This window comes from Semicossyphus pulcher, unplaced genomic scaffold, assembly GCF_022749685.1.
Source record: "Semicossyphus pulcher isolate SPU_LCO1_2020_fin unplaced genomic scaffold, fSemPul1.0.p SCAF_19, whole genome shotgun sequence".
Classification (NCBI taxonomy): Eukaryota; Metazoa; Chordata; class Actinopteri; order Labriformes; family Labridae; genus Semicossyphus; species Semicossyphus pulcher.
Window position 1 is genome coordinate 19,186,403 of NW_027211692.1, and position 20,251 is coordinate 19,206,653.

A 20,251-nucleotide genomic window follows, 5' to 3' on the forward strand; every position below is an offset into this window, starting at 1 on the left:
GTTGTATTTGCATACTGAAAAAAAGGTATTTATGCTGATACTCCATCTGTGTTAATACTGAGCTTCACACACACATTTGTGAAAGAGTACTCGCACAACTGTGCCCAAAGCTTGGTGTGGGCTGCAGTGGGTGCTGCAGGGGGGGTAATTGCGGTCTCACCCTTTGACTGAAGGGCTGGCTGACCTCTGTGCGTGTGCTCAACATACCTGATGCTGTTTCACCACGCTGCCCGTCTGTTGACCTTGATGTGTCTGCTAACTGTGTGGCAATGCAGCCGCTGCTTCGCCTCAGAGAGGAAGAGAGACAGGAGGGAGATGACATTGGGGAGTTAAGTCAGAGGGGAGGGAGGATAATGGAGGGTGGGAGAGAGGAAGAGTCAGATAAGAAGGGAGGAAGACCGGAAAAGAGGAGATTGGAGAAAACGAGGGAGGATGCAGAGGGAAGGAAAGAGTGAAGGTCACACTGCAAGAGGATGATGAAGATGCAAAGTGTCAGGAAGGAGGGAGGAGAAGTGAAGAAGATGAAGGAGCGATGACTCTGCAGGTCCAACATGTGATGTCATTGCACTGACGATCACCTGGTCAGGGGCGACGGAGAAGCACGAGGTGTTTTCTAGGCCCTCTGGTTGGCTGGGGAGATTGTATCGCCGGTGTCTAGTCATAGGTGGACTCGCAGCTCATTGGCTCAGATTGAGCTCTAAAAAATGGCTGCTGAAATTCACTGTGAGGCTATTTTTATCCAAGTGCCCATGTAGCTGTCAGCTTTGATTGAAGACATTATAGGAGGTGTTCTGAACTTAAACACCCAGAGAGACAAGACGGAGAGGCACACACTCTATTTTTAGATACAATGAAGAGCTGCTTACATCACTTCTTTTCTTTACACTTTTAGTTACATAAGAGTTTATTGTTATTTGATTGTATTGTATTGTATTGTATTGCAGCAAGCCAGGTGTACTGACAAACAAGGAATCATTTTACATCCACAACCACCACAAACAGACATGCTAGCTGCTTTATAAGGCTGTACTTAGGCTGACATTTGCTAAATGCTAGCTAGTACCAATATGCTCACAATGACACTGCTTACACTCTGATATTTAGCAGGTTTAAAGGTTATGATGTTCACCATCAGAGTTCAGCGTGTTAGCATAATAACATTAGCTTATTAGCACTAAACACCATAGGTTTGGGCGATGTCCCATTGACAAAAGACAAAGTGCAGAGTGAAAAATTTAGATTGGACAAAGTGCAACAGCAGGTAAAGCTGTCAACTTTGCAAACCGAGTGTCAAAATGATTTCCAATTACCAAACTAGCTGTGACAGAAGTGGTCAGCTGTTTCATTGCTTCTGAGCGCAGGGGATGACTGTCAGTAAAGGCTTAACCATGTTTGAATCAGATGGTGATTAAGCTACATTGGGAGAACACACATTTAATTTGTTGACTGTGTGGTCCATTAGACTAAAAAGATGGATGCCATTACAGCTCCCTAAAAGTGAAGCCAAAACATCTCTATTGCCCCCTGTTGACTGGCTGCAGTATACGTTATAAAGCCCGCCTCCTCCATGTTAACAGATGGGACATGGGTCAAATATAAAATCAAAATACATGTCAAATAAATTTTTCTCAGACATGGCATTATAGTACGACAGAGCATTAGGGCCACACTGAGGGGAAAAAAAAATCTCTAAGATTTCCAGAATAAATTCTTAATTTTACAAAAAAAAAAAGTCTTAATATTAAGAGGATAAAATTGTAAATTTAGGCTCTGGTTAGTTTGTATCTTATTTTGAAGCATAATATCCGAAGAGCAGCCAGTCGCCTGCGCTAAAGTGACTAAAATCACAAATCATTTTCAAATAAAATCACTTTTCAGAGTCCTGATAGTTATGACAAAGTGGTGCTGATGTTCCGAAAGTTTAAGTATTTGTGAAATCTATACTAATGTATTGATATATAGCTGTTAAGTGTGCTTGCGCATTACTAGGCAGGAGATCTCGCATATTTTCGCGAGGTACATGTATGCTATGCTTCCTTTTTATGACTTTATTCTCCTAATATAACAACTTTATTCTCATATTTTTACGACTTTATCCTCCTAATATTATGACTTTCTTCTCTTATGACTTTCTTCGTTTATGACTTTATTCTCGTAATCTCTATTTTTTTTTCTTTAATGTGGCCCTAATACTTATTTGGTGCTATAAAAGGGCTCTAACGTCATGATTGACAGCTCTGTTGATGAAGACGGCTCCAGTGTTCTGGTTCCAAGAAGCAGAGTAGAGGAGGAACGGCGAGAGGAGACGTAGCTTAAACAATCACTACAGACATTGAAGTTTCCATATCTGTGAACGTCTGCTTCAGACCAACACAAAGAAGCTGTTCTGTTGTTGGTTAGCAGATTTGCCGGTATGTCAATACCACGGCTCCACTAGGATCAGACAATATCATTAGAATTCATCCTCTGGGAACCATAAATATATGTTCTTAATTCATGGCAATCTATATGTGTGTTATATATAGATCTGCTAAACGGCGGCTGTGGCTAGAGGTCTTCACAGTCCAAAATTTCGTGCCCAAACCCAAAGAGACCCATAAATGTGAGACCTGGAACTGAACCAGACCTGTATTCTATGCAAGTTGGAATGCAGAATCGAGATATGTCGGACCTGGACCCATCTATTATTTAAAAGTTCGGATCCGGGCCGGGCGAAACTATCACAGCTGATTGCTATTAACAAGTTATCATTAGACAGCTGTCAAAACAAAACTTTTTGTCCTAGCTAATCTGACGTAGCCTTCTCCCCTGTGCATATAATCCATCCTCCTTTCATAGAACGCATCCAGGTTTCTGTTATCCATGTCGTCTTGATAAAAACACCTATGCTAATCCACTCGTTATTTCAGATTAAAAGTCCACTTGCTGTCATGCAGACGGATGACAAATGCGCGGCTCGTTTAGAAGCTGCTGGTTTTACCTCTTTATATTTGTTTTCTTTCTTTTTTTCCCCCACATCAGCGAGGAAAGTATCCATCTTAAACGGCTCGGGCTTTAACTTTTCTCTGAACCTGCAGTCATGTGACACGTCACTCAACTCGTTGTTGCTCTTTCTTCTGTTTTTTTCCACTTTATTTCCTGCACATTCTCATCCGAATGATAAATTGTTGCAAGTTAAATTGCCAACGTAACTGGGGTGGACCGGTGAAGACCTCTTGCTGTGGCTCAGTGGAAGAGTCGGTTGTCTCCCACTTGGAAGGTTGGGGGTCCGATCCCCGACTCCTGCAGTATACATGTCGAAGTGAAAAAACACTGAACCCCAAATTGCTCCCGAAGGCGTAGCTATCGGTGTATGAATGACCATGAATGATTAAAATACTGATTGGAGATTGGCACTTCACATAGCAGCCTCTGCCATCAGCGGTGAAATGTGTGAGTGAAAGGGTCTTTAAGAACTTTTGGATTAAACTGTGATTTACCATGACCTGAATGACTGACATAAACCTAACATAACTGTCAAACCTCCTCAAAGGCATTGGGATCATGTTTTAAAAATATCTAATTATGTGTTTCATATTATTGAAAGAATCAATAAAAATGCTACATGACAAGTAAATAAACACATCTCAACTTTTTTGCGATAGGTGTGTTGCACGTGGGCGCCCCCACAGCCCCGGAGGTCACCCTGCGTCTAAACCTGACGGTGAAGGCCAGCAGCTGTGTGGAGCCGGGGAGCAGCTTCAGCGACCCTCAGTGCTCCGGGAAAGGCAAATGTATCACACAGCCCTCTGAGGTGAGAAATAACGGAAGACAACACTTGAACTTTAGTGTGAAAGAAGCTGAAAGGGACAAAAGTAAAATCATTCAGTTTTATGCAACTACAAAACAGGCAAAAGCAGTGTATCCATATTATATAGCCCGATATTATCACTGCAGCTGCATTTTTGCGTCCACAGTTGGAGAGCCTTTAGATTCATCTACGTGTAGCAGGAGGTAACTCTCCCCGGGTTTCATTTGCAGAGAACAGAACCAAGCACACAAGCTAATAACAGAACAAAAGGCCGAACAGTACAGAATAACAGAGTGCAATGACACAACTTGCAGCAGAACAAAAGCCATTGTTATATTTAAATTGTGCAGATGTACCGTGTCATTCATTATGTGTTGCTGCAGCCGAAGTAGAAGGAAGCCCTCGAGACCCGCGGGTCCTCTCCACAATCCATTTCAGTGTTTCTCTTGTAAACTCAGTTGTCATTATCGCTTCCCTCGCTCTTTCAGAAAATCAAACCATGTAACTGCGTGTTATCACATTGTTATGTTACTGAATTATTTTATAATCTGCCATCTCATTATTTCTGTTTCACACGTTTTTCTTCCCCTCATTGCCGGCTCCCATTGCTTCACCTTCAAGGCTCATTGATTTGACGTGTTAACTGTGTGTGTGTTTGTGTGTGTGTGTGTATGTGTGTGTGTGTTTTGTGTGGTTACAGAGCACTTTCTTCTGCGAGTGTGAGGACGGCTACACAGGAATCTTCTGCGAGGAATTCGATGCCTGCCACCACAGACCTTGCCGCAACAACGGCACCTGCACCGACGTCAGGCAGGGGGGTGAAGGACGCAACTTCACATGCACCTGCCCTCCAGGTGTGTGTGTGTGTGTGTGTGTGCCCATCATTCACTCTCTGTGTGGTCTCAGTTTGTTTGATTAGAGTTTTGCTGACGTAAAAGCTGGATCTCTTTTTCTTTGTTTAAGAAAACTTTGAGTTAAGAACAAAGGAACAGAGAGTGTACTGAACTCTTGACGTTGTCAGATTTATTTAAGGACAGGGATTTAAAGTGAGAGCCGCTGGTAGGAAGGTAAATGTCAGAGGTGACCATGGATTGGCTGTCACTTATTATTAAGGAATTGTGCTAACAAGCCCTGTGCGTGCAGCTGATGAGAAGCAGCACTGTCCAATTTAGTTTACCTGGGTGGCTTTAATCAGTGTATTTAATGGCATGGATCACTTATTTCCATACTTCTGTTATAGGATCCCTATTAGCTATTGATGCTGCTACTCTTCCTAAGGTTCACAAAAAATACAGTTAAGACACACAAGTAATAAACATATATTTTCATAACTTAAAATTTCAATCAATCTTTGTTTCGCTCTTTTTGTAGCTTCATTTCTTTTAGTTCTTTTACTTGAAATGAACTTAAAGCTCCTGTGGGGAGTTTTTTTGCTGGTTATGAAACAGACTGAAATTAATTCTGATTACTTTATATGATCAACGAAAGCAAACCAGACCATCAGCGACAAGATTGATTAATTCTATGTTGTTATTTTTAATGCCTGAAACTGCTGGCGGGCGGTAGGTGTCAGACGAAGCGATTAACTGCACGCTGCCTTTGTTTACATTTTCCAGGGCCAAAAAAGTGAGTAATACATATGATTGTTAAAGAAAGCAGGATGAGATTTTTTGTTAAAAACCACCACTTAAGTATGTACAGGACAAAATCAGCAAAGAGATAAGAGGTACAGCTTTGTCCACAGGGGGCGCCAAAATCAACACAAACCAAGAGTTCCTCACAGGAGCTTTAAACATGTGATAATAAACGATTTGATCTTCAGGTTATGAAGGGGAGCGCTGCCAGCTGCTGGTCGATCACTGCGTCTCTGAGCCCTGCAAGAATGGAGCCACTTGTTTCAGCAGCCTGGCCGGGCCCAGGTGCTACTGTCCCGAAGGTAGGACCCTAATCCCTGCATGAACCCGGTCACTGAATGATGGAACTAATCTGTTTGAGTCAAAAGGAATGATTAGCATAGTTTGTGCTATTAGATGTGTCCGTGCAGTAATGTAAAGTGTATTCCATCTGCATTACACAAGCATCAGCACCCAGAAAGCTGTAAACAGTGTAGACTGAAAAGTGTGTTTTTCTGCTGTCTGACTCCAGTTATCATAGACTGTGTGTGTCTCTGTTTAACAGTATCTGTGCCACTGTGATGCTTAATTTAAACCTCCCTCCTCCAGACTAATTAGTCTTCATAGCCTCAGCGACCTGCAGCAGCCTCTCCGGGGAAATCTGTGACCGCAAAACTTCTGCCGAAGCAGCATTTCTCTACCAGAGCCCCCTTTTTTTAGGATTTATGTTCACCACGTACCAAAAACAGTGTCTACACAGTGTATAAGCAGACACACACACACACACATAGTAAACACAGGGCAAACAATGGGGAACAATGGACCTCACCGCATAAATAAAGAAACAGCGCATGGATGTAAAACCTGAAGGAGAGGCTGTTTCGCTGTTCAATCTCTACCGGGGGGGAGGCGTCGCTCCCACTGGCTGTTAATCTGCAGCAGCCAAAAAACAAGTCTCCAGTGAGGAAAGGAATTTATAATCCAACACTTGTGTGTTTATTTTCATTAAACGAGAGAAACGGAGGTGAGAGCAGCGGTGAGAGCCGAGCCAGCACCTCTTAATTAGTGTGGAGGGGTTTTGTGGAGAGGGCGCTTTTAAAAATTTCAGGGGCTTATTAGATAATCCTCTGTCTGAGGGAACTATGACTTTTGGACAAATTAAGTCTCTGTGTGTTTATTTACAGGTTAAAGCAGGCTAAAGAAACTGCTCACAATGTACTGGATTATTTTCTCTGGTTAATTGATTGTTGGTTAGCTTATTTAGAAATCATTGAAAAAGAACATTTACCATAGGCCTAATGCACAGATGACACTTTGACCTTTAATTGTATTTAAAAAATCACAGTGGCTGAATTCAATTTAGCTGCTTCACTTTCAGGGTCCAGGGCTGAATGGTGGTGCAGTGGTTAGCGCTGTCGCCTCACACACAACCCACTAGAAGGTGTTCGAATCCCGGTTCAGACGCAGTGGGCCTTTCTGTGTGGAGCTTGCGTGTTCTCCCCGTGCATGTGTGGGTTCTCTCCGGGTACTCCGGCTTCCTCCCACAGTCCACACATGCTCATCAGGTTAACTAGTGACTCTAAATTTGCCTATAGGTGGTGTGAAAGTTTGTCTCTGTGTGTCAGCCCTGCGATTGACTGGTGATCAGTCCAGGGTGTATACCCCGCCTCTTGTCCAATGACAGCTGGGATAGGCTCCAGCCCCCCATACGAGCCTGAACAGGATAAGCTGTATAGATAATAGAGGAATGGACTTTCAGGGTCCTTGTATTATGTATGCTGGCCCGCTACCACACATCAGAAGTCAGACTGATTTTAAATTAATTGAACATTAGGGGATAAAAGGGGTAGATAACCCATTCATAAATACTGCACAGCATCGCAGCGGCAGAAGCAGTTTTAATATCTTGTAGTAAACTTTGAATACATTCGAAAAATCAATACAAGTCGATGTCTCAGTGTAGGTCACCCTGTTTAACAAGTGATTAATCAATAACTGTATCAGAACGCTGAACACTCCTGCAAAATGTGCACTGCATAAATAAATACCCCCCTTTGCATGAATGTGCCCCATCGTGCATCGTCTGGTTCCATTTTGGGGATAGGCGGTTATGTCAAGGTAAAGGTTCATTCGACAGCTGAAGTATTTGTCTGTTCTAAAAACAAAGCAAAAGTTTTAATGTTACCAAGACTCCAGGAAGCGAATGTAAGTCATTCAAAAGTCCTCCTAACACATAGGGTTGGTGTGGGTGTAAGAGGAGGACAGAGAGGTAAGGAGAGACGTGCGTACTGATGAACACGTCAGAGAAGGAGGATTTAAATATCTGTTTGAAAAAACCCAAACAAAAGCAGACGAGATGTTTTTAATATTAAAAAAAAAGTATAGGGGAAATCTTTCACAGTAAAGTTCCCAACTATGAGAGAACATTTCATCCTGTATCAAAGAAGGTTTTTCTCCAACACTCCTGAGTCAAAGCCTGCTTTATATACCCTTTGAAACCAGTAGAGCTGTAAAGAAAAGGAAGCCATAACAAGAAAATGGGAACACGAACAGAGAGAACAAAGTTTATGAAAGGAAAATAAATCTGGTGTTCTCTGTTGTTCCACTCAGATCCCTCAGGAGGACAGAGGCCTTGTTTGTATTCTCTTTGTTTGAAGCAGAAAGTCACAAGTTGTCTTCAGTCTTTGTGCTCATGTTTCTGAAGAAGTAAAACTCTGTACAGTATATAATTATTAGAACTTAATTTGTACAGTAGTGACCTCCATAGGTAAAGAAATGTAAGCACACCCAAATGCACTGATTCACATTTCTGCATCCACTCGCCCATCCTCGTGAATCCACCTGTTCTTGTGATGTTGCTGCACAAACAGAAGCAATAAATACAGTGATGGATGGCATGACAGCTGTAGATGTCATCAGAAAAGCATTAACTCTGAGATCACCAGGCAAGCTATGAGAGCAAAGCTGCATATTTATGTGCTAAAACCACAGACTGTATAAAAAGATGGACGACATGACAGCTCCATAAAAGTGAAGCCAAAACATCTCTATCAACCCCTGCTGACTGGCTGCAGTACAGGTCATAAAGCCCGCCTCCTCCATGCTAACAGATGGGACATGAGTCAAACTATAAAATCAAAATACACTTCATATAAATTTTCCTCAAACATGGTTTCTGTCATTATAGTTATTTACGCCCAAGTGTTCATTTTTCTGACAAGTTTAGTTTTAATTAGTTATTTGATGCTCTAAAAAGGATGATTGACAGCTCTGCTGACAAATACGGCTCCTGCAGCCGATCTGTTCTGAATTAACAGAGTAGAGGACGATCGGTGAGAGGAGACGTAACTAAAACAATCACTACAGTCATTAAAGTTTACATATCTCATATGTCTTCTTCAGACCAACACAAGAAGCTGTTCTGCTGTTAAACAGGCCGGCGTCCGGGATCTTTGAGGGTTTTCTTTGGTAATTTAAGTGTGTGTGTTTTAAGTGGCAACGGCGGATCCACCCACCGATCTCTACTGCACAGCTCTGGCTCCAAATGATGTCACCATCGCAAGATGGCAGCGATTGTCACGGGGGCTGTTTTGGCATCAATGCCAATACAATGAGAGGAAATGGAGACGCATCATCCATTTATATATACAGTCATTGGCTAAAACATAAGCGAGGCAGGACTGTTGGACCACTGATGCTTGTTTCCTTTTCAGAAGCATTTCTCAGAAAGACTTTTATACCATGTGGTCCCGAAGAGATATAAAAGGTTTAATTATTGCATTGCAGGCATTAAATTGCTTTTCTTCCCAACATTTAAGGTGAAAAGTGAAGAAATAAAACCAAAATATTGAAGTTAATCATGAAAATCTGGGGTTGTCTTGCATTAAAAGATGCCTAAAAGACCACATGACTGTATAGATAGTGAAGTCTAATGCACTGTTGAAAGCTCTGCACTTGATTCACATGATTACATGTTTTTAACTAACCATAAAACTGCATTTTAAATGATAAAATCCGAACTTGGAGTCAAGCATTCAATTACAAAATCAGACATTTACAAAAGTCTCTCCTCCGCCTGCGTCCTACTTTCCCCCCCTCACACTCTCAGTTCAAACTAAGGTGAGGAAGAAGTCAAAATCTCTATGAATACCATTAGCAACACAAATTTCACAGATGTACTCAACCAAATCTTGCACCCTGACTCACAAACAGACACAACCGCACTCTTACTAACTTTCTTTCATGCGTACGCAGACACTTTATCTTCCCCTCTCTCACAAACAAACACCTCACACACTGACAGAAGAGTAAGTGTGAGTGTCAGCGCTGTGACTGCCTCCAGTCAGAGCTGGCAGGGCGGGGGAGTGAGCCGGCTGGCTAAATTTAAACTGTGAACCGTTTCTTATGTTGGCAGGTTTGAATGCCAGCAGCAGAAGTGAACAGACTCCTCTATGTCAGCCAGGTCTCCTGTCACAGTGATTGTTTGTGCATCTTTAGATGGAAAGATTTATCACACAAATAAACAGGAAATAGAGAAAGACAGAGAGAGGCTGAGCTCAAGATGTGAAAGTTCATTCAGGGAGCAGAGAAGCTAAACATGCAGAGAAGCAGAGGGATTAAACCATGACAGAACAAATAGAAATCATAAACGTCAAATTTATGCCGGAGCGTGTTTAAGTGTGTGCGTGGGCTTGCATCTGCGTGTGCAAGCGGATAATGAAAGAGGAGAGGGGAGATGAAGGAGCTTGGAAGGAGGAGAGAAGGGAAGGATGAAGCACGGAGAAGGAGCGAGCTTTGGGTGAGATTTTCCTCCTGACTGCTGCAGATTACTCGTGTCTCTCTGCTGCTGAATGATAAATGCCCTGCTCTCACGCTGAAATAAAGTCCTGCAGATCAATGGATGCTTGTGAGAGATCTCTTCATTAGCTCAATGGAGTGTGAACTCCAGTGCAGTGAGCACAGGGATTTACTACAGTACTGTAAATCACATACATTTATACAGCGAGGTGTGCATGTGCTCTCCACTCTGCAGCACAATGTCAGCGTCTCATGGGAGGAGAAGGGGAGGAGAAAAAGAGGGAGGAAGTTATTTTTAGATGAGGGGGATAGGTGAGAGTAGAAGGCTCACGAGCTAATGAGAGGAGGTGAAGCTGAAACTAGTGGCTTTATTCAACCAGTGCCTGAGGTCTGCACAAGAAACACAAATCAGCACACAAGAAGCAAGACAGCAAAACACAACAATGAGAGACTCCTGTCAACAGCGACAGGTTATTAACTGTCTCACCTTCTTTGTCTCTAACGAGGAAGAAGACAGGATAAGAGAACAGTAAAACAGCTGCAGGTGGTGATTTTGGGTGGTTGATGACGACTTGCTGTCTTTCTCTCAGCTATTTATCTTTGATCAGTGCCGTCACTCTCCCCACATCCAATCTGCACAGACATGAGGCTTAAAGGCACAGTTCACCTTTTTTTTTTTGGCTTTTTCCCTGAATTAGATTAGAATCAAATCACTCTCGTACACTTTTTTTCTGCACTTGCAATTTTGGAATTTTAATCAGAAGAAGGTTTCGGTGCAGAGACCTACACTGGTCTAAAAATAACTTGATGAAGGTGTCCCAAAAGTGACAGTGTGCAGGAGGTCTTTGTTTCCAGATAAGTTGCTTCATCTTCTGCTGCTACGCACACACCAACTTACAGGTGTGTAAAAGTTTAGCTTTCTGACAGTTAAGGTAAAACATCTATTCTCCAAAAATATATTTGTTAAAATATACGAGTCAAGATATAAGCTTATGTTAGCATAAAGACTTGGATCATTGTGAACAGGCACGTGCACAGATAGGACCTAAGGGGGGCTTGAGCCTCTGCCCTTGTGCCCCCAGAGTTGAAAAGTGGCCTAAATTTAAAAAAAAAAAAATTTAATTCCATCAAATATAAAGACGGAAATGTAAGAAAGAAAAATATGCCTTTAAAATTTAGGAAGTACTCCGCATTCCCCTCCCCATCCCAGATGATTTTGTCTCCATTCATTAATTAACTTTTTGAAAAGCACACATCACCCCAGTTTGGTTACAGTAAATAATATCACTTAGGTAGGCACAGTTTTAATTATGAAATCAAAACCAAAACAACCAAAACAACACTTACTTGCTATCCATTAAAAAATAACAAGGTGGTAAGTAGGTCAGTGGTGGATGCCACTGGTTATACTGACTGTAGGTTTTATAACAGATAATAAAGTCTCATTATTTCTCTTTAGCTTTGCACATTAATATATTTTCCACAATGTCCAACTATTCCTTTCAGGCCTTGTTTCGCCTCAGTCCTAAACTGTGCCTGACGACTGAAACCAAGTCAGGATGCGTGTCAGATTACACACACATGCAGCTTTTATTTTGAAATCATTGCATGAGAAGGATCATTTATTTAACATTTTTTAAATATCAAATTAAACCTAATTGTCCCCAGATAGTTCTGTGCAAGTCTGTTTATTCATCTTGTAATAATCTGTATGTATTACATCAGACGTTGTTTTGCTTTTCCAGACAAAATTGGGTTTCTCGCTTTGAGAAAAACAACTTATGAAATACAACTTTGAATCTGTGTAAAGGATTGTACATCAGGAGCGGTAGAATAATGTCAGAAGTTTGCATCCACATTTTAAGACCTAATCTGAGAAATTCAATTGTAACAGTACAACCCAGTGCACCCAGTGTCTGCTTAGTGTCCAGTACACAGTCAATAACAGAAGTCTATTTATGATACATACAGGAGCAGTTTTCTAAAACACTTTCAGTAAGAAAGGAGCATCACAATGACTAAGAGCACTTTTTTGTGGATCCTTTAAAATGGACCTAAACTCCCTGATAAGAACGAGCTCTGAAACCCAAAGGAGCTTTTGTAGAAAAGCCAGCCAATGGGAAAGTCTTACATACAGAGATGGCCGATTAGCTGCAGCGTACAGAGAACAGTCAGTAATACAATGTAAGGTACGCAGCATTCAGCTACTTTCGGAACTGATCAGGTGCATTATAAAAGAAAATGTACACACTACAAGAAGTTGTGGGTGACTCAACGAGAAAAGAACAATTTACTGTAATACAGAAAGACTTGTTCGTTTGCCACCAAACCACTTCCCAAAAATTGCAAGTCAGCATATTTGCATTATGAGGTCTTAGGCAGATTATGTGCAATATTACAGAAATGGATGACACACATTTAACTGCACAGCCCAATTTGCATTTACACAACCCCTGCTGTGCCACTCTGCCCAACCTGTTGCAAGCAGGTTCATTTGAAGCCTGAAATGGAGAGTGAACTGAGTCTGCCTGCAGAATTGGCAGTGTGCCTGCTCTTTCACCTCAGCTTTGTGCTCTCAGTGTTGTTTCATGTTTTCTGGTAGATAAGGGCTCTCATGCTGAATTACATTCTGCACAAAAGTTGTAACTAATATTAAGTGTATTTGCAGCTTTTCCAGAGTGCCCGTTTTCTTACAGGCAAACGAGGACTGGTTGCCTTGTGGGGACATAAATTATTCAAGTGTTGTTTTCCTATCCTTCTCTATGCCTTCTATCAACACCCTCGTCTCTGCCTAACCCTCTTGCAGGTTACCAGGGCGCTACGTGTGAGCAGAAGGTGGACCCGTGTGCCTGCAGCCCCTGTCACAATAACGGGACGTGTTACGCTCAGGGCCCCGGCCCCCTGGGGTTTGGCTGCAGCTGCACGGCAGGCTTCACCGGCCCGACATGCGCCCAACTGGTGGACTTCTGCGCCCTGAACCCCTGCGCCCACGGGGTCTGCCGCAGCGTGGGCAACAGCTACAGGTGTCTGTGTGTCCCAGGTGAGCTGAAGAGTCAGACATCTCAGTGACTGATGCGAAGGTGCTGCTGATGTCATGGTTCTGTAGGCATGAAGGGACGGAAGTCTTTCAGATCAACTTGTTTTTAGTAATTTGTTCAACACTGTGATGCAGGTTATGCTTTCTTTAAGAAGAGCTTTTTGGGTTAAGTATTGTCAAGTAGAACATGAACAAAGTATTACAAAGATAAAAATCGTTAGCGTTAGTATATGAAGGTACTTAACATCAAAAGAAAAGACTTCCCTTCTTTTGAGTTAGCACTTTCTAGAACAAATGTAAAGTCAGCAGAAGCTGTTGCTTTGGGCCTGCGCCCAATTCGCCCCTTCCAAAATCCACCCATGGCCTTAAGATACCCTTATTCTGAGCCTGTCAGCATTCTACACCTGGCTCTACAAGCAGCACATAAAACTTAGCGATAAGTAAAAGGACGGTGACTTTTAGCGCAGGGTCGGACTCAGTGTTGCAGTAAATCTCGTCTGGCTGAATGATGAGTTATTTTTAGACGGGATGATGGCGGCGCTGGTGCTGATGCCTCTGTGATGAACTCAATTGAGTGGAATGATGACTTCTCATTATCCACTGTCTGCGATCACCTTGCCGGGATGGTGAGATAGATGACTTTTTCAGCGGCCCATAAACATAATTTGACACTTTGCCCCTTCTGCTTTGTGTTTAGACCATCTGTCAGTCGAATGTATAGGCCGCTCTTATTCATACCTGCACCAGCAGCCTCTTCAGCTGCTTCTGTCGCAGTACGGCTTTTGGTAGTCTATCAGGTAGTTGTGATGAATTGCTCCACAGCATAGAGTGATGTATAATCTTTTTCAAACCCCTGACAACACTTTCCTAAATATTTGGACCAGAAGAGTAATTGCTTGGAGTTGAGAATCCCTCCATTAGTTATGTTCTTCATGTTTATTCAGATTCTTTCACTCCTGCTGCGTCCTGGCATGCAGAACAGCCGCTTTCCAATTATTCAGATATCGTTTACTTTCTTTTCCTCACAGACTCAGTGTTTTTTTCCCCCCTATTTTGCATTCTTGTCATATTTTTTTCCTTCTGCTTGTCCCTTTGTCCTTCCTGCATCTTTATCTCATTTACCTCACCTGTTATTCCACTCATCGTCTGTTGTATGGTTACCATGGTGAAGCAGTTGCCCTAGGATTAAGTGTGTGTCTGTGTGTTTGCCTCCTGGTATCTTGTCATTGTCTCTGGTTATGCTGGTTGAGCAGACGCTGCCAGCCAATCAAATGTCTCTACTCAGGCGGCCTTGTCTAATGGGATTGGTGAAATTGGTACAATTAGCATCACAGACTCACATGTGTGTGTGTGTGTATTGCTGTGAACCCACACACATATGCGCACACACATGAATGTTTTGGACCAAGTTTGACCTTTTCCACGCCTCATCAGAATGCCAGCTGGTGTATAAGTGTGTGTATGCTGCTGTGTGTTCATGTGTGTGTGTGTGCATGAGTTAGCTGTTAGCTGCTGTGTCTGTGTGAGTGTGTAATGTGTTTGTTTAAATGCCCGCTGGCTGCCTAAAAAGAAGCTGCTGGGGAGCTGATATGTAGAAGGATCCCTCCTCCAGTTTTCTGTAATCCGGCTCACATGAGAGGCGTCCTGCCCACCAGCCAGCCCACAGAACGCAGACGCAGTCTTGGAAAGGCACTTGACATTTCACTGGCATTTCACAGAGGGGACCCTAGAGCCTCTAACTGGGCTCCTCATTAATTCCCCCTCTCGCCTTCCCCAAACACACGTCAGCCGTGGCCCTGAGAGGGTTCTTTAAAACTTTGTCAGCGCAGGGACCTAATTGAGAAACGTAGTCAGTCAGAGTGGGAGCAGAGCTAATGAAAACAGATCGCTGCTCTAGTCATGGAAGGACCCGAGAGACGCTGCTCCTCTGATGGTTTTTGGTTCTCAGTGGTAGATGGTGGAAGATTTCTGTAGTACTGGGTTCAGTTGGGAATGTGAGCAGGTTACAAGTTTGTCAGCCTAATTACTCAAGATTAAGTACACATGAGAGGGAACAGTTAGACACATTTAGACAAACATACACTAACTCACAAACACAGTGATGCTCGCTCTCTCCCCAGTCTTCCTCTGTGTCTAAATGACTAATGTGTTTGTAATGGCTGCATCAAAATCCTTGGGGGAAGGTGCGCCTGATAAAAAGTGCTTTTTGCTGATTGTTATTCTTCGTGTCAGACATCATTACAGAAATGTAATTACATATCTTCAGATATAGACTCTTTGTTAAAGAGTTGGTTGCCTTATTTGAAAAGAGAAACATTTTGCAAGGCCACAAGACTCCATTGACGAAGACACTATTTTTACTTAACATAGCACAGGAGTTATTGTGACACTTCTACAGTGTCAGATCAGAACTGACCATTTACAACACCAAAGTCATACGATAACTACCAAATTGAGATGTTCTGCAACCTAAACAGCTTAATTATTTTCACCATATTGAACATATACAGGCACTTCCACAGATTTTAAGGAAACAGTAAGGACTGATTGTCTGATACACATGGGCTGTCAAATGTTGCAGGCGTATTCTGCCTCAGTGCACAGCTGCCATCCTATGGAAACTCAGTGCACTGCATGTCTTTTGACCTAATGCCCAATCCCATTCAAATACTGGCCTTACCATGCATTCATACACTCGTTTATTTAACAACAGAACTTGTTTAATTGAGTGCTATGTGTAGTTTTATGGACAATTTGTTTCAAATCAGACTCAAAGATGTTTTGGTTTTGCTGTTTTTGATTGTTTTTTTTTTACCCCAGTAGATCAGCACCAGAGAGGAAGTAAATCCAAAATATGATATCCAAATAATAGCATATTTTTAAAGTGTTTCTGCCTTTATTACATACGACAGATGAAGATATGGGGAGGAGAGCAGGGGATGACATGCACCACATGATCGGCAGACCATCAAACCTAGGATCAGTACAACAAGGACTGTAGCCTCTGTACATGGGGCGCCTGCTCTACCAACTGAGCTAAACCAGTGCCCCATAATAGCATATTTTTGAATAACAGTATTTATGGAGGCCTAAAACATACCCAAAAAAAAGAAGGAGGAAAAAAAGAAAAGTGTGACTAGAAAGTTACTAAATAAAATAATTTCCAGCAACTATGAATGATTGAGAGAGTTAATACTTAACTTTAGGCTCTTACCATACTTGGAAGCTCTGTGGCATGAAAACGATAAAGATAGGCGATGATTTAAGTCTGTGATTTGAGATTAGCTCTGATATTATTTGAGATCAGCAGATTTGGCTATTAAAAGGTAAATCCAGATCAGGTGGTGGCTGAAAGCTCTTATACAACAAACTTCTGTTCAGGTCTAATCACCTGATTAATAATTCTCAGTATAATCTTGCATAATCACTTTACCTCGCTAGACAGAAAAACTAGGCTACTAACACGTGCAAAGAGAAGGAGAAAGATCACTTTAGAATAATATTGATTTTCATGGTGATTCAATTTGGTGCTTGAGGTTGATTTACAGACATGAAAGTCCCATAAGACACATGCAGATGTAAGGTTGAGGTTCAAGCCATTAATTCATTATTCATCAAAATAATGGTAAAACTTTTTTAGTTGTAGTCGTTGTGGTCCGTATTAACAATTTATCAAAATATATACACACAAATAAATGAATTACAATGAGGCACAGAGTTTAAAGGAAACTAACTGAATTAAACTAACCAGTATAGCTTTATAAAGGTTGTTGCAGCAGCAGTTGAAGGTGAAATCCTGTAATGACTCTAACATTTACACCTACTGTGTGTGTCCCATTAAGGCTACCATGGCCTGTACTGTGAGGAGGAGTACAATGAGTGTCTGTCGGCCCCCTGCCAGAACTACGCCACCTGCAGGGATCTCATCAATGCTTATGAGTGTGTCTGCACACCTCAGTTTGAAGGTATGTGTGGGATTATTTTTAGATGGAGGAATACATATGTAAATAAAATGTTCCTCTACATAGACCACAGCAAGTTATGGTTTCACAGTCATATTGTGTGTGTGTGTGTTTGTTTGTGTGTGTGTGTGTGTGTGTGTGTGTGCAGGCAGACACTGTGAAATCTACAAGGATCCATGTCTGAAGCTGCGCTGCCAGAATGGAGGCCGCTGTGAGAGTGCAGGACTCAACGCTTCCTGTGCCTGCCCACCTGGATACAAAGGTGAGCACTGGAACTATAATCATATGAGTCATATGACATTGTAAGAGTTGGGGGACAAGGTAATTGATGCCTCTAAAAGACATTGCATTGTTTGCATTTTTCTGTCTTGTGTTTGAAATAAACCGTGACCTGCTAGCCTCCGCTCCTGCTCCTGGCTTTGTGGTTTTTGGTCTTATTAAAATTAACCTTACCTGTCCACTCAGGGGAGAAATGTGAGGTCGACATCAACGAGTGCGAGTGCAACCCTTGTCACCATGGAGGCACCTGCATTGACCAATCAAACGGCTACACCTGTCACTGTCCACCTGGGTGGGTGGGGCCCAGCTGTGAGATCCGTAAGTCAGCCTGTCAGAACACTTCTGTTCAGCTATTAATCTTAAACCCCGCAGGAGGAAAGCTTCATACCTGTGTGTGTGTGTGTGTGTGTCAGACCTGCAGTGGAAGCCAGCACACACTGAGGATACCCTGACCAACATGCCCCGCCACTCTCTGTACATCATCATCGGAGCGCTGTGCGTGGCCTTTGTCCTCATGCTCATCATCCTCATCGTGGGCATCTGTCGCATCAGCCGCATCGAGTACCAGGGCTCTTCCCGCCACGCCTACCAGGAGTTCTACAACTGTCGCAGCATCGACAGCGAGTTCAGCAACGCCATCGCCTCCATCCGCCACGCCAGGTCAGGGAAAGAACTTGTTTTGAATGATTGACAGCGAAGTCTTACACAGGAAAGGTGTCACAGAAGTACTTTGGTAGGCAAATAGACCAAAAAAGTAGGACTGTCATTGTACTGAATTGTTCTAACCGCGATTGAACATTGCTTCGTGGTTCTGCAGTTAACTGCACAAGGGCTGCACACACAGTGCTCTGACAGCAAGGTTTTGTTTGCTGATTACTGTGACTTTTAAAACTAGCTTGTTGTTTGTAATGTATCGTTCTGTATGAGAAAGATAAGGTGCTTCCCTGGGACGTATGGATAGCGAGTTGACTGCATCCTTCTATGTTAATGCGTCAGAGATGCATACCAAACAACATCACTGGATCTATGATATTAAACAACATAGCGGTGATGACGGTCAATGGGTCCACCCTGCAATTGGCGTCACATAACCGTGGTATTGCTGTCATGCAGTTACCGTGACAGCCCTACAAAAAGAGGCTGTCACTATTTACCCAAAGCCATTGAGTATGCCAATGCTGCTGGATGTAAAACTTCAAATAGCTGTTCTTGGTTTGCACAATTCATTGCGTAATATCCAGGCCCAACTCTAACCTAATATCAGAAAGCCTTACAGAAACTTATATGACAAAAAGAAATTATAATACTGTAAGATGATGACTGTTACGTAAGTAAGACGCTAAATCACATAGTTAGGGGGCTGTTCTGTTGAGGTGCTTAAAGAGGAAATAGTTTTTTTGCCTATTCGCTACAATTGTTGTTTCAAAGGTCAATATTCAGTCTTTATTTGTCACCATATCACTTACTCGTGTTTTTGTTATCTCATTAGATTTGGTAAGAAGTCCCGGCCCGCCATGTACGACGCCACTCCCATCGCCTACGAAGACTACAGCCCTGATGACAAGCCTCTGGTGACCCTCATCAAGACGAAGGATTTGTAAAACACAACCATCCCAGCAAATCACAAGCTGTACACACATTCACACTCACACATATAAATATAAACCGTAAAAAAACCTAATGTATTTCTTAAGAAAAAAATAACAATAACAGCAAAACATAATTGAATGTAAAGTGGAGAAAAAAATCCAAATGTACTCTGTAGATTAAAAAGAGCAGAACTGGAATTTGATACATCTATTTTCCTGTCCACAATACGGCTTTAATGTAGCATAAGAGCTTTCTTTGCATTACTTAAGTTATTAATAATGGGCGACATTTCCAGTAACCTCTGCTGTTCAAGAGCGATGACACTAGTCTGCACCAGACTGTCTGTCTGTCTGCCTGTTGATGGGGAAATCTACCCAGGAGCCGAAATGTCTCAGTGTGACCAGCGCTGACAGCAGTCCTTACAGGTGTTGTAGTATAGGTGCACTCCTCTTGGTGCATACACTGTATCTTTTTCTATATTTAAAAGATTCTGCAGTAGGTTGCCTTACTCTGTGCATGGTTAGATTTGATGTTCTCTCTGCGTTACTTAAAAATCCTTTCTACTCGGTTGTTGTTTTTCTTATATTGCAGTTGTACTTCTCTCTGTCAGGATTGTGCCAAATGTTTTCTTTGGGGTAATTTGTGGTTAGTAGATCAAATACATACATGTATAAAGTACTAGTCACAGATTTTTTTCTTTTTAAAATACATATCGTCCTGTTCTTTACATGCTACTTTCTTGATGGTGTACGAATAGTAAAGAAAGTGGGTTAACTGGAGTACTGTGACCCGACCATCCTGCTGTATGTATTTCAGTGATATTTAGGAAAATAGGTAGGTTTGTTTCTCGGTGCACAGAAAAATAGTTGGTTTTACTCAGTGTACCTGTGTATGCCAGTGTACAAACTCACCTCTAGTGTTGACTAGTTTCTGGAGGAGAAGCAGGAAGAGGAGGAAACTGAGAGGAATGATTACCGCTCCAGAATATGTGTGCTTCTGTGTCCTGCCAATGGAAAACTCTCTGTCTGTGCAGCTGTGTTGTTCCTCTCAAGATCAAGCAATGTTTTACCAACAGGCTCAGCTAACCTTCAGATTCTTTTCTCCCATCTGAAACACAACAACCACATGATTACCTATTATCTATGTTGAATGATGTAAACAATAAAGATTCAAGTGAACATGA

General features: G+C 42.2%; 1 protein-coding gene across 1 annotated transcript in view; it reads left to right on the forward strand.

Moving 5' to 3' along the window:
* Nucleotides 1-20,251, forward strand: part of dner (delta/notch-like EGF repeat containing) — a 59,835-nt gene extending 39,584 nt beyond the window's left edge. The window contains exons 5-13 of the mRNA XM_069669070.1: nucleotides 3,645-3,793; nucleotides 4,491-4,644; nucleotides 5,613-5,726; nucleotides 13,007-13,240; nucleotides 17,080-17,202; nucleotides 17,348-17,461; nucleotides 17,665-17,796; nucleotides 17,892-18,138; nucleotides 18,968-20,251. Of these exons, the coding sequence (XP_069525171.1) occupies nucleotides 3,645-3,793; nucleotides 4,491-4,644; nucleotides 5,613-5,726; nucleotides 13,007-13,240; nucleotides 17,080-17,202; nucleotides 17,348-17,461; nucleotides 17,665-17,796; nucleotides 17,892-18,138; nucleotides 18,968-19,079 (1,379 nt within the window). The 3' untranslated portion in view covers nucleotides 19,080-20,251. The remainder of the gene's footprint in view (nucleotides 1-3,644; nucleotides 3,794-4,490; nucleotides 4,645-5,612; nucleotides 5,727-13,006; nucleotides 13,241-17,079; nucleotides 17,203-17,347; nucleotides 17,462-17,664; nucleotides 17,797-17,891; nucleotides 18,139-18,967) is intronic.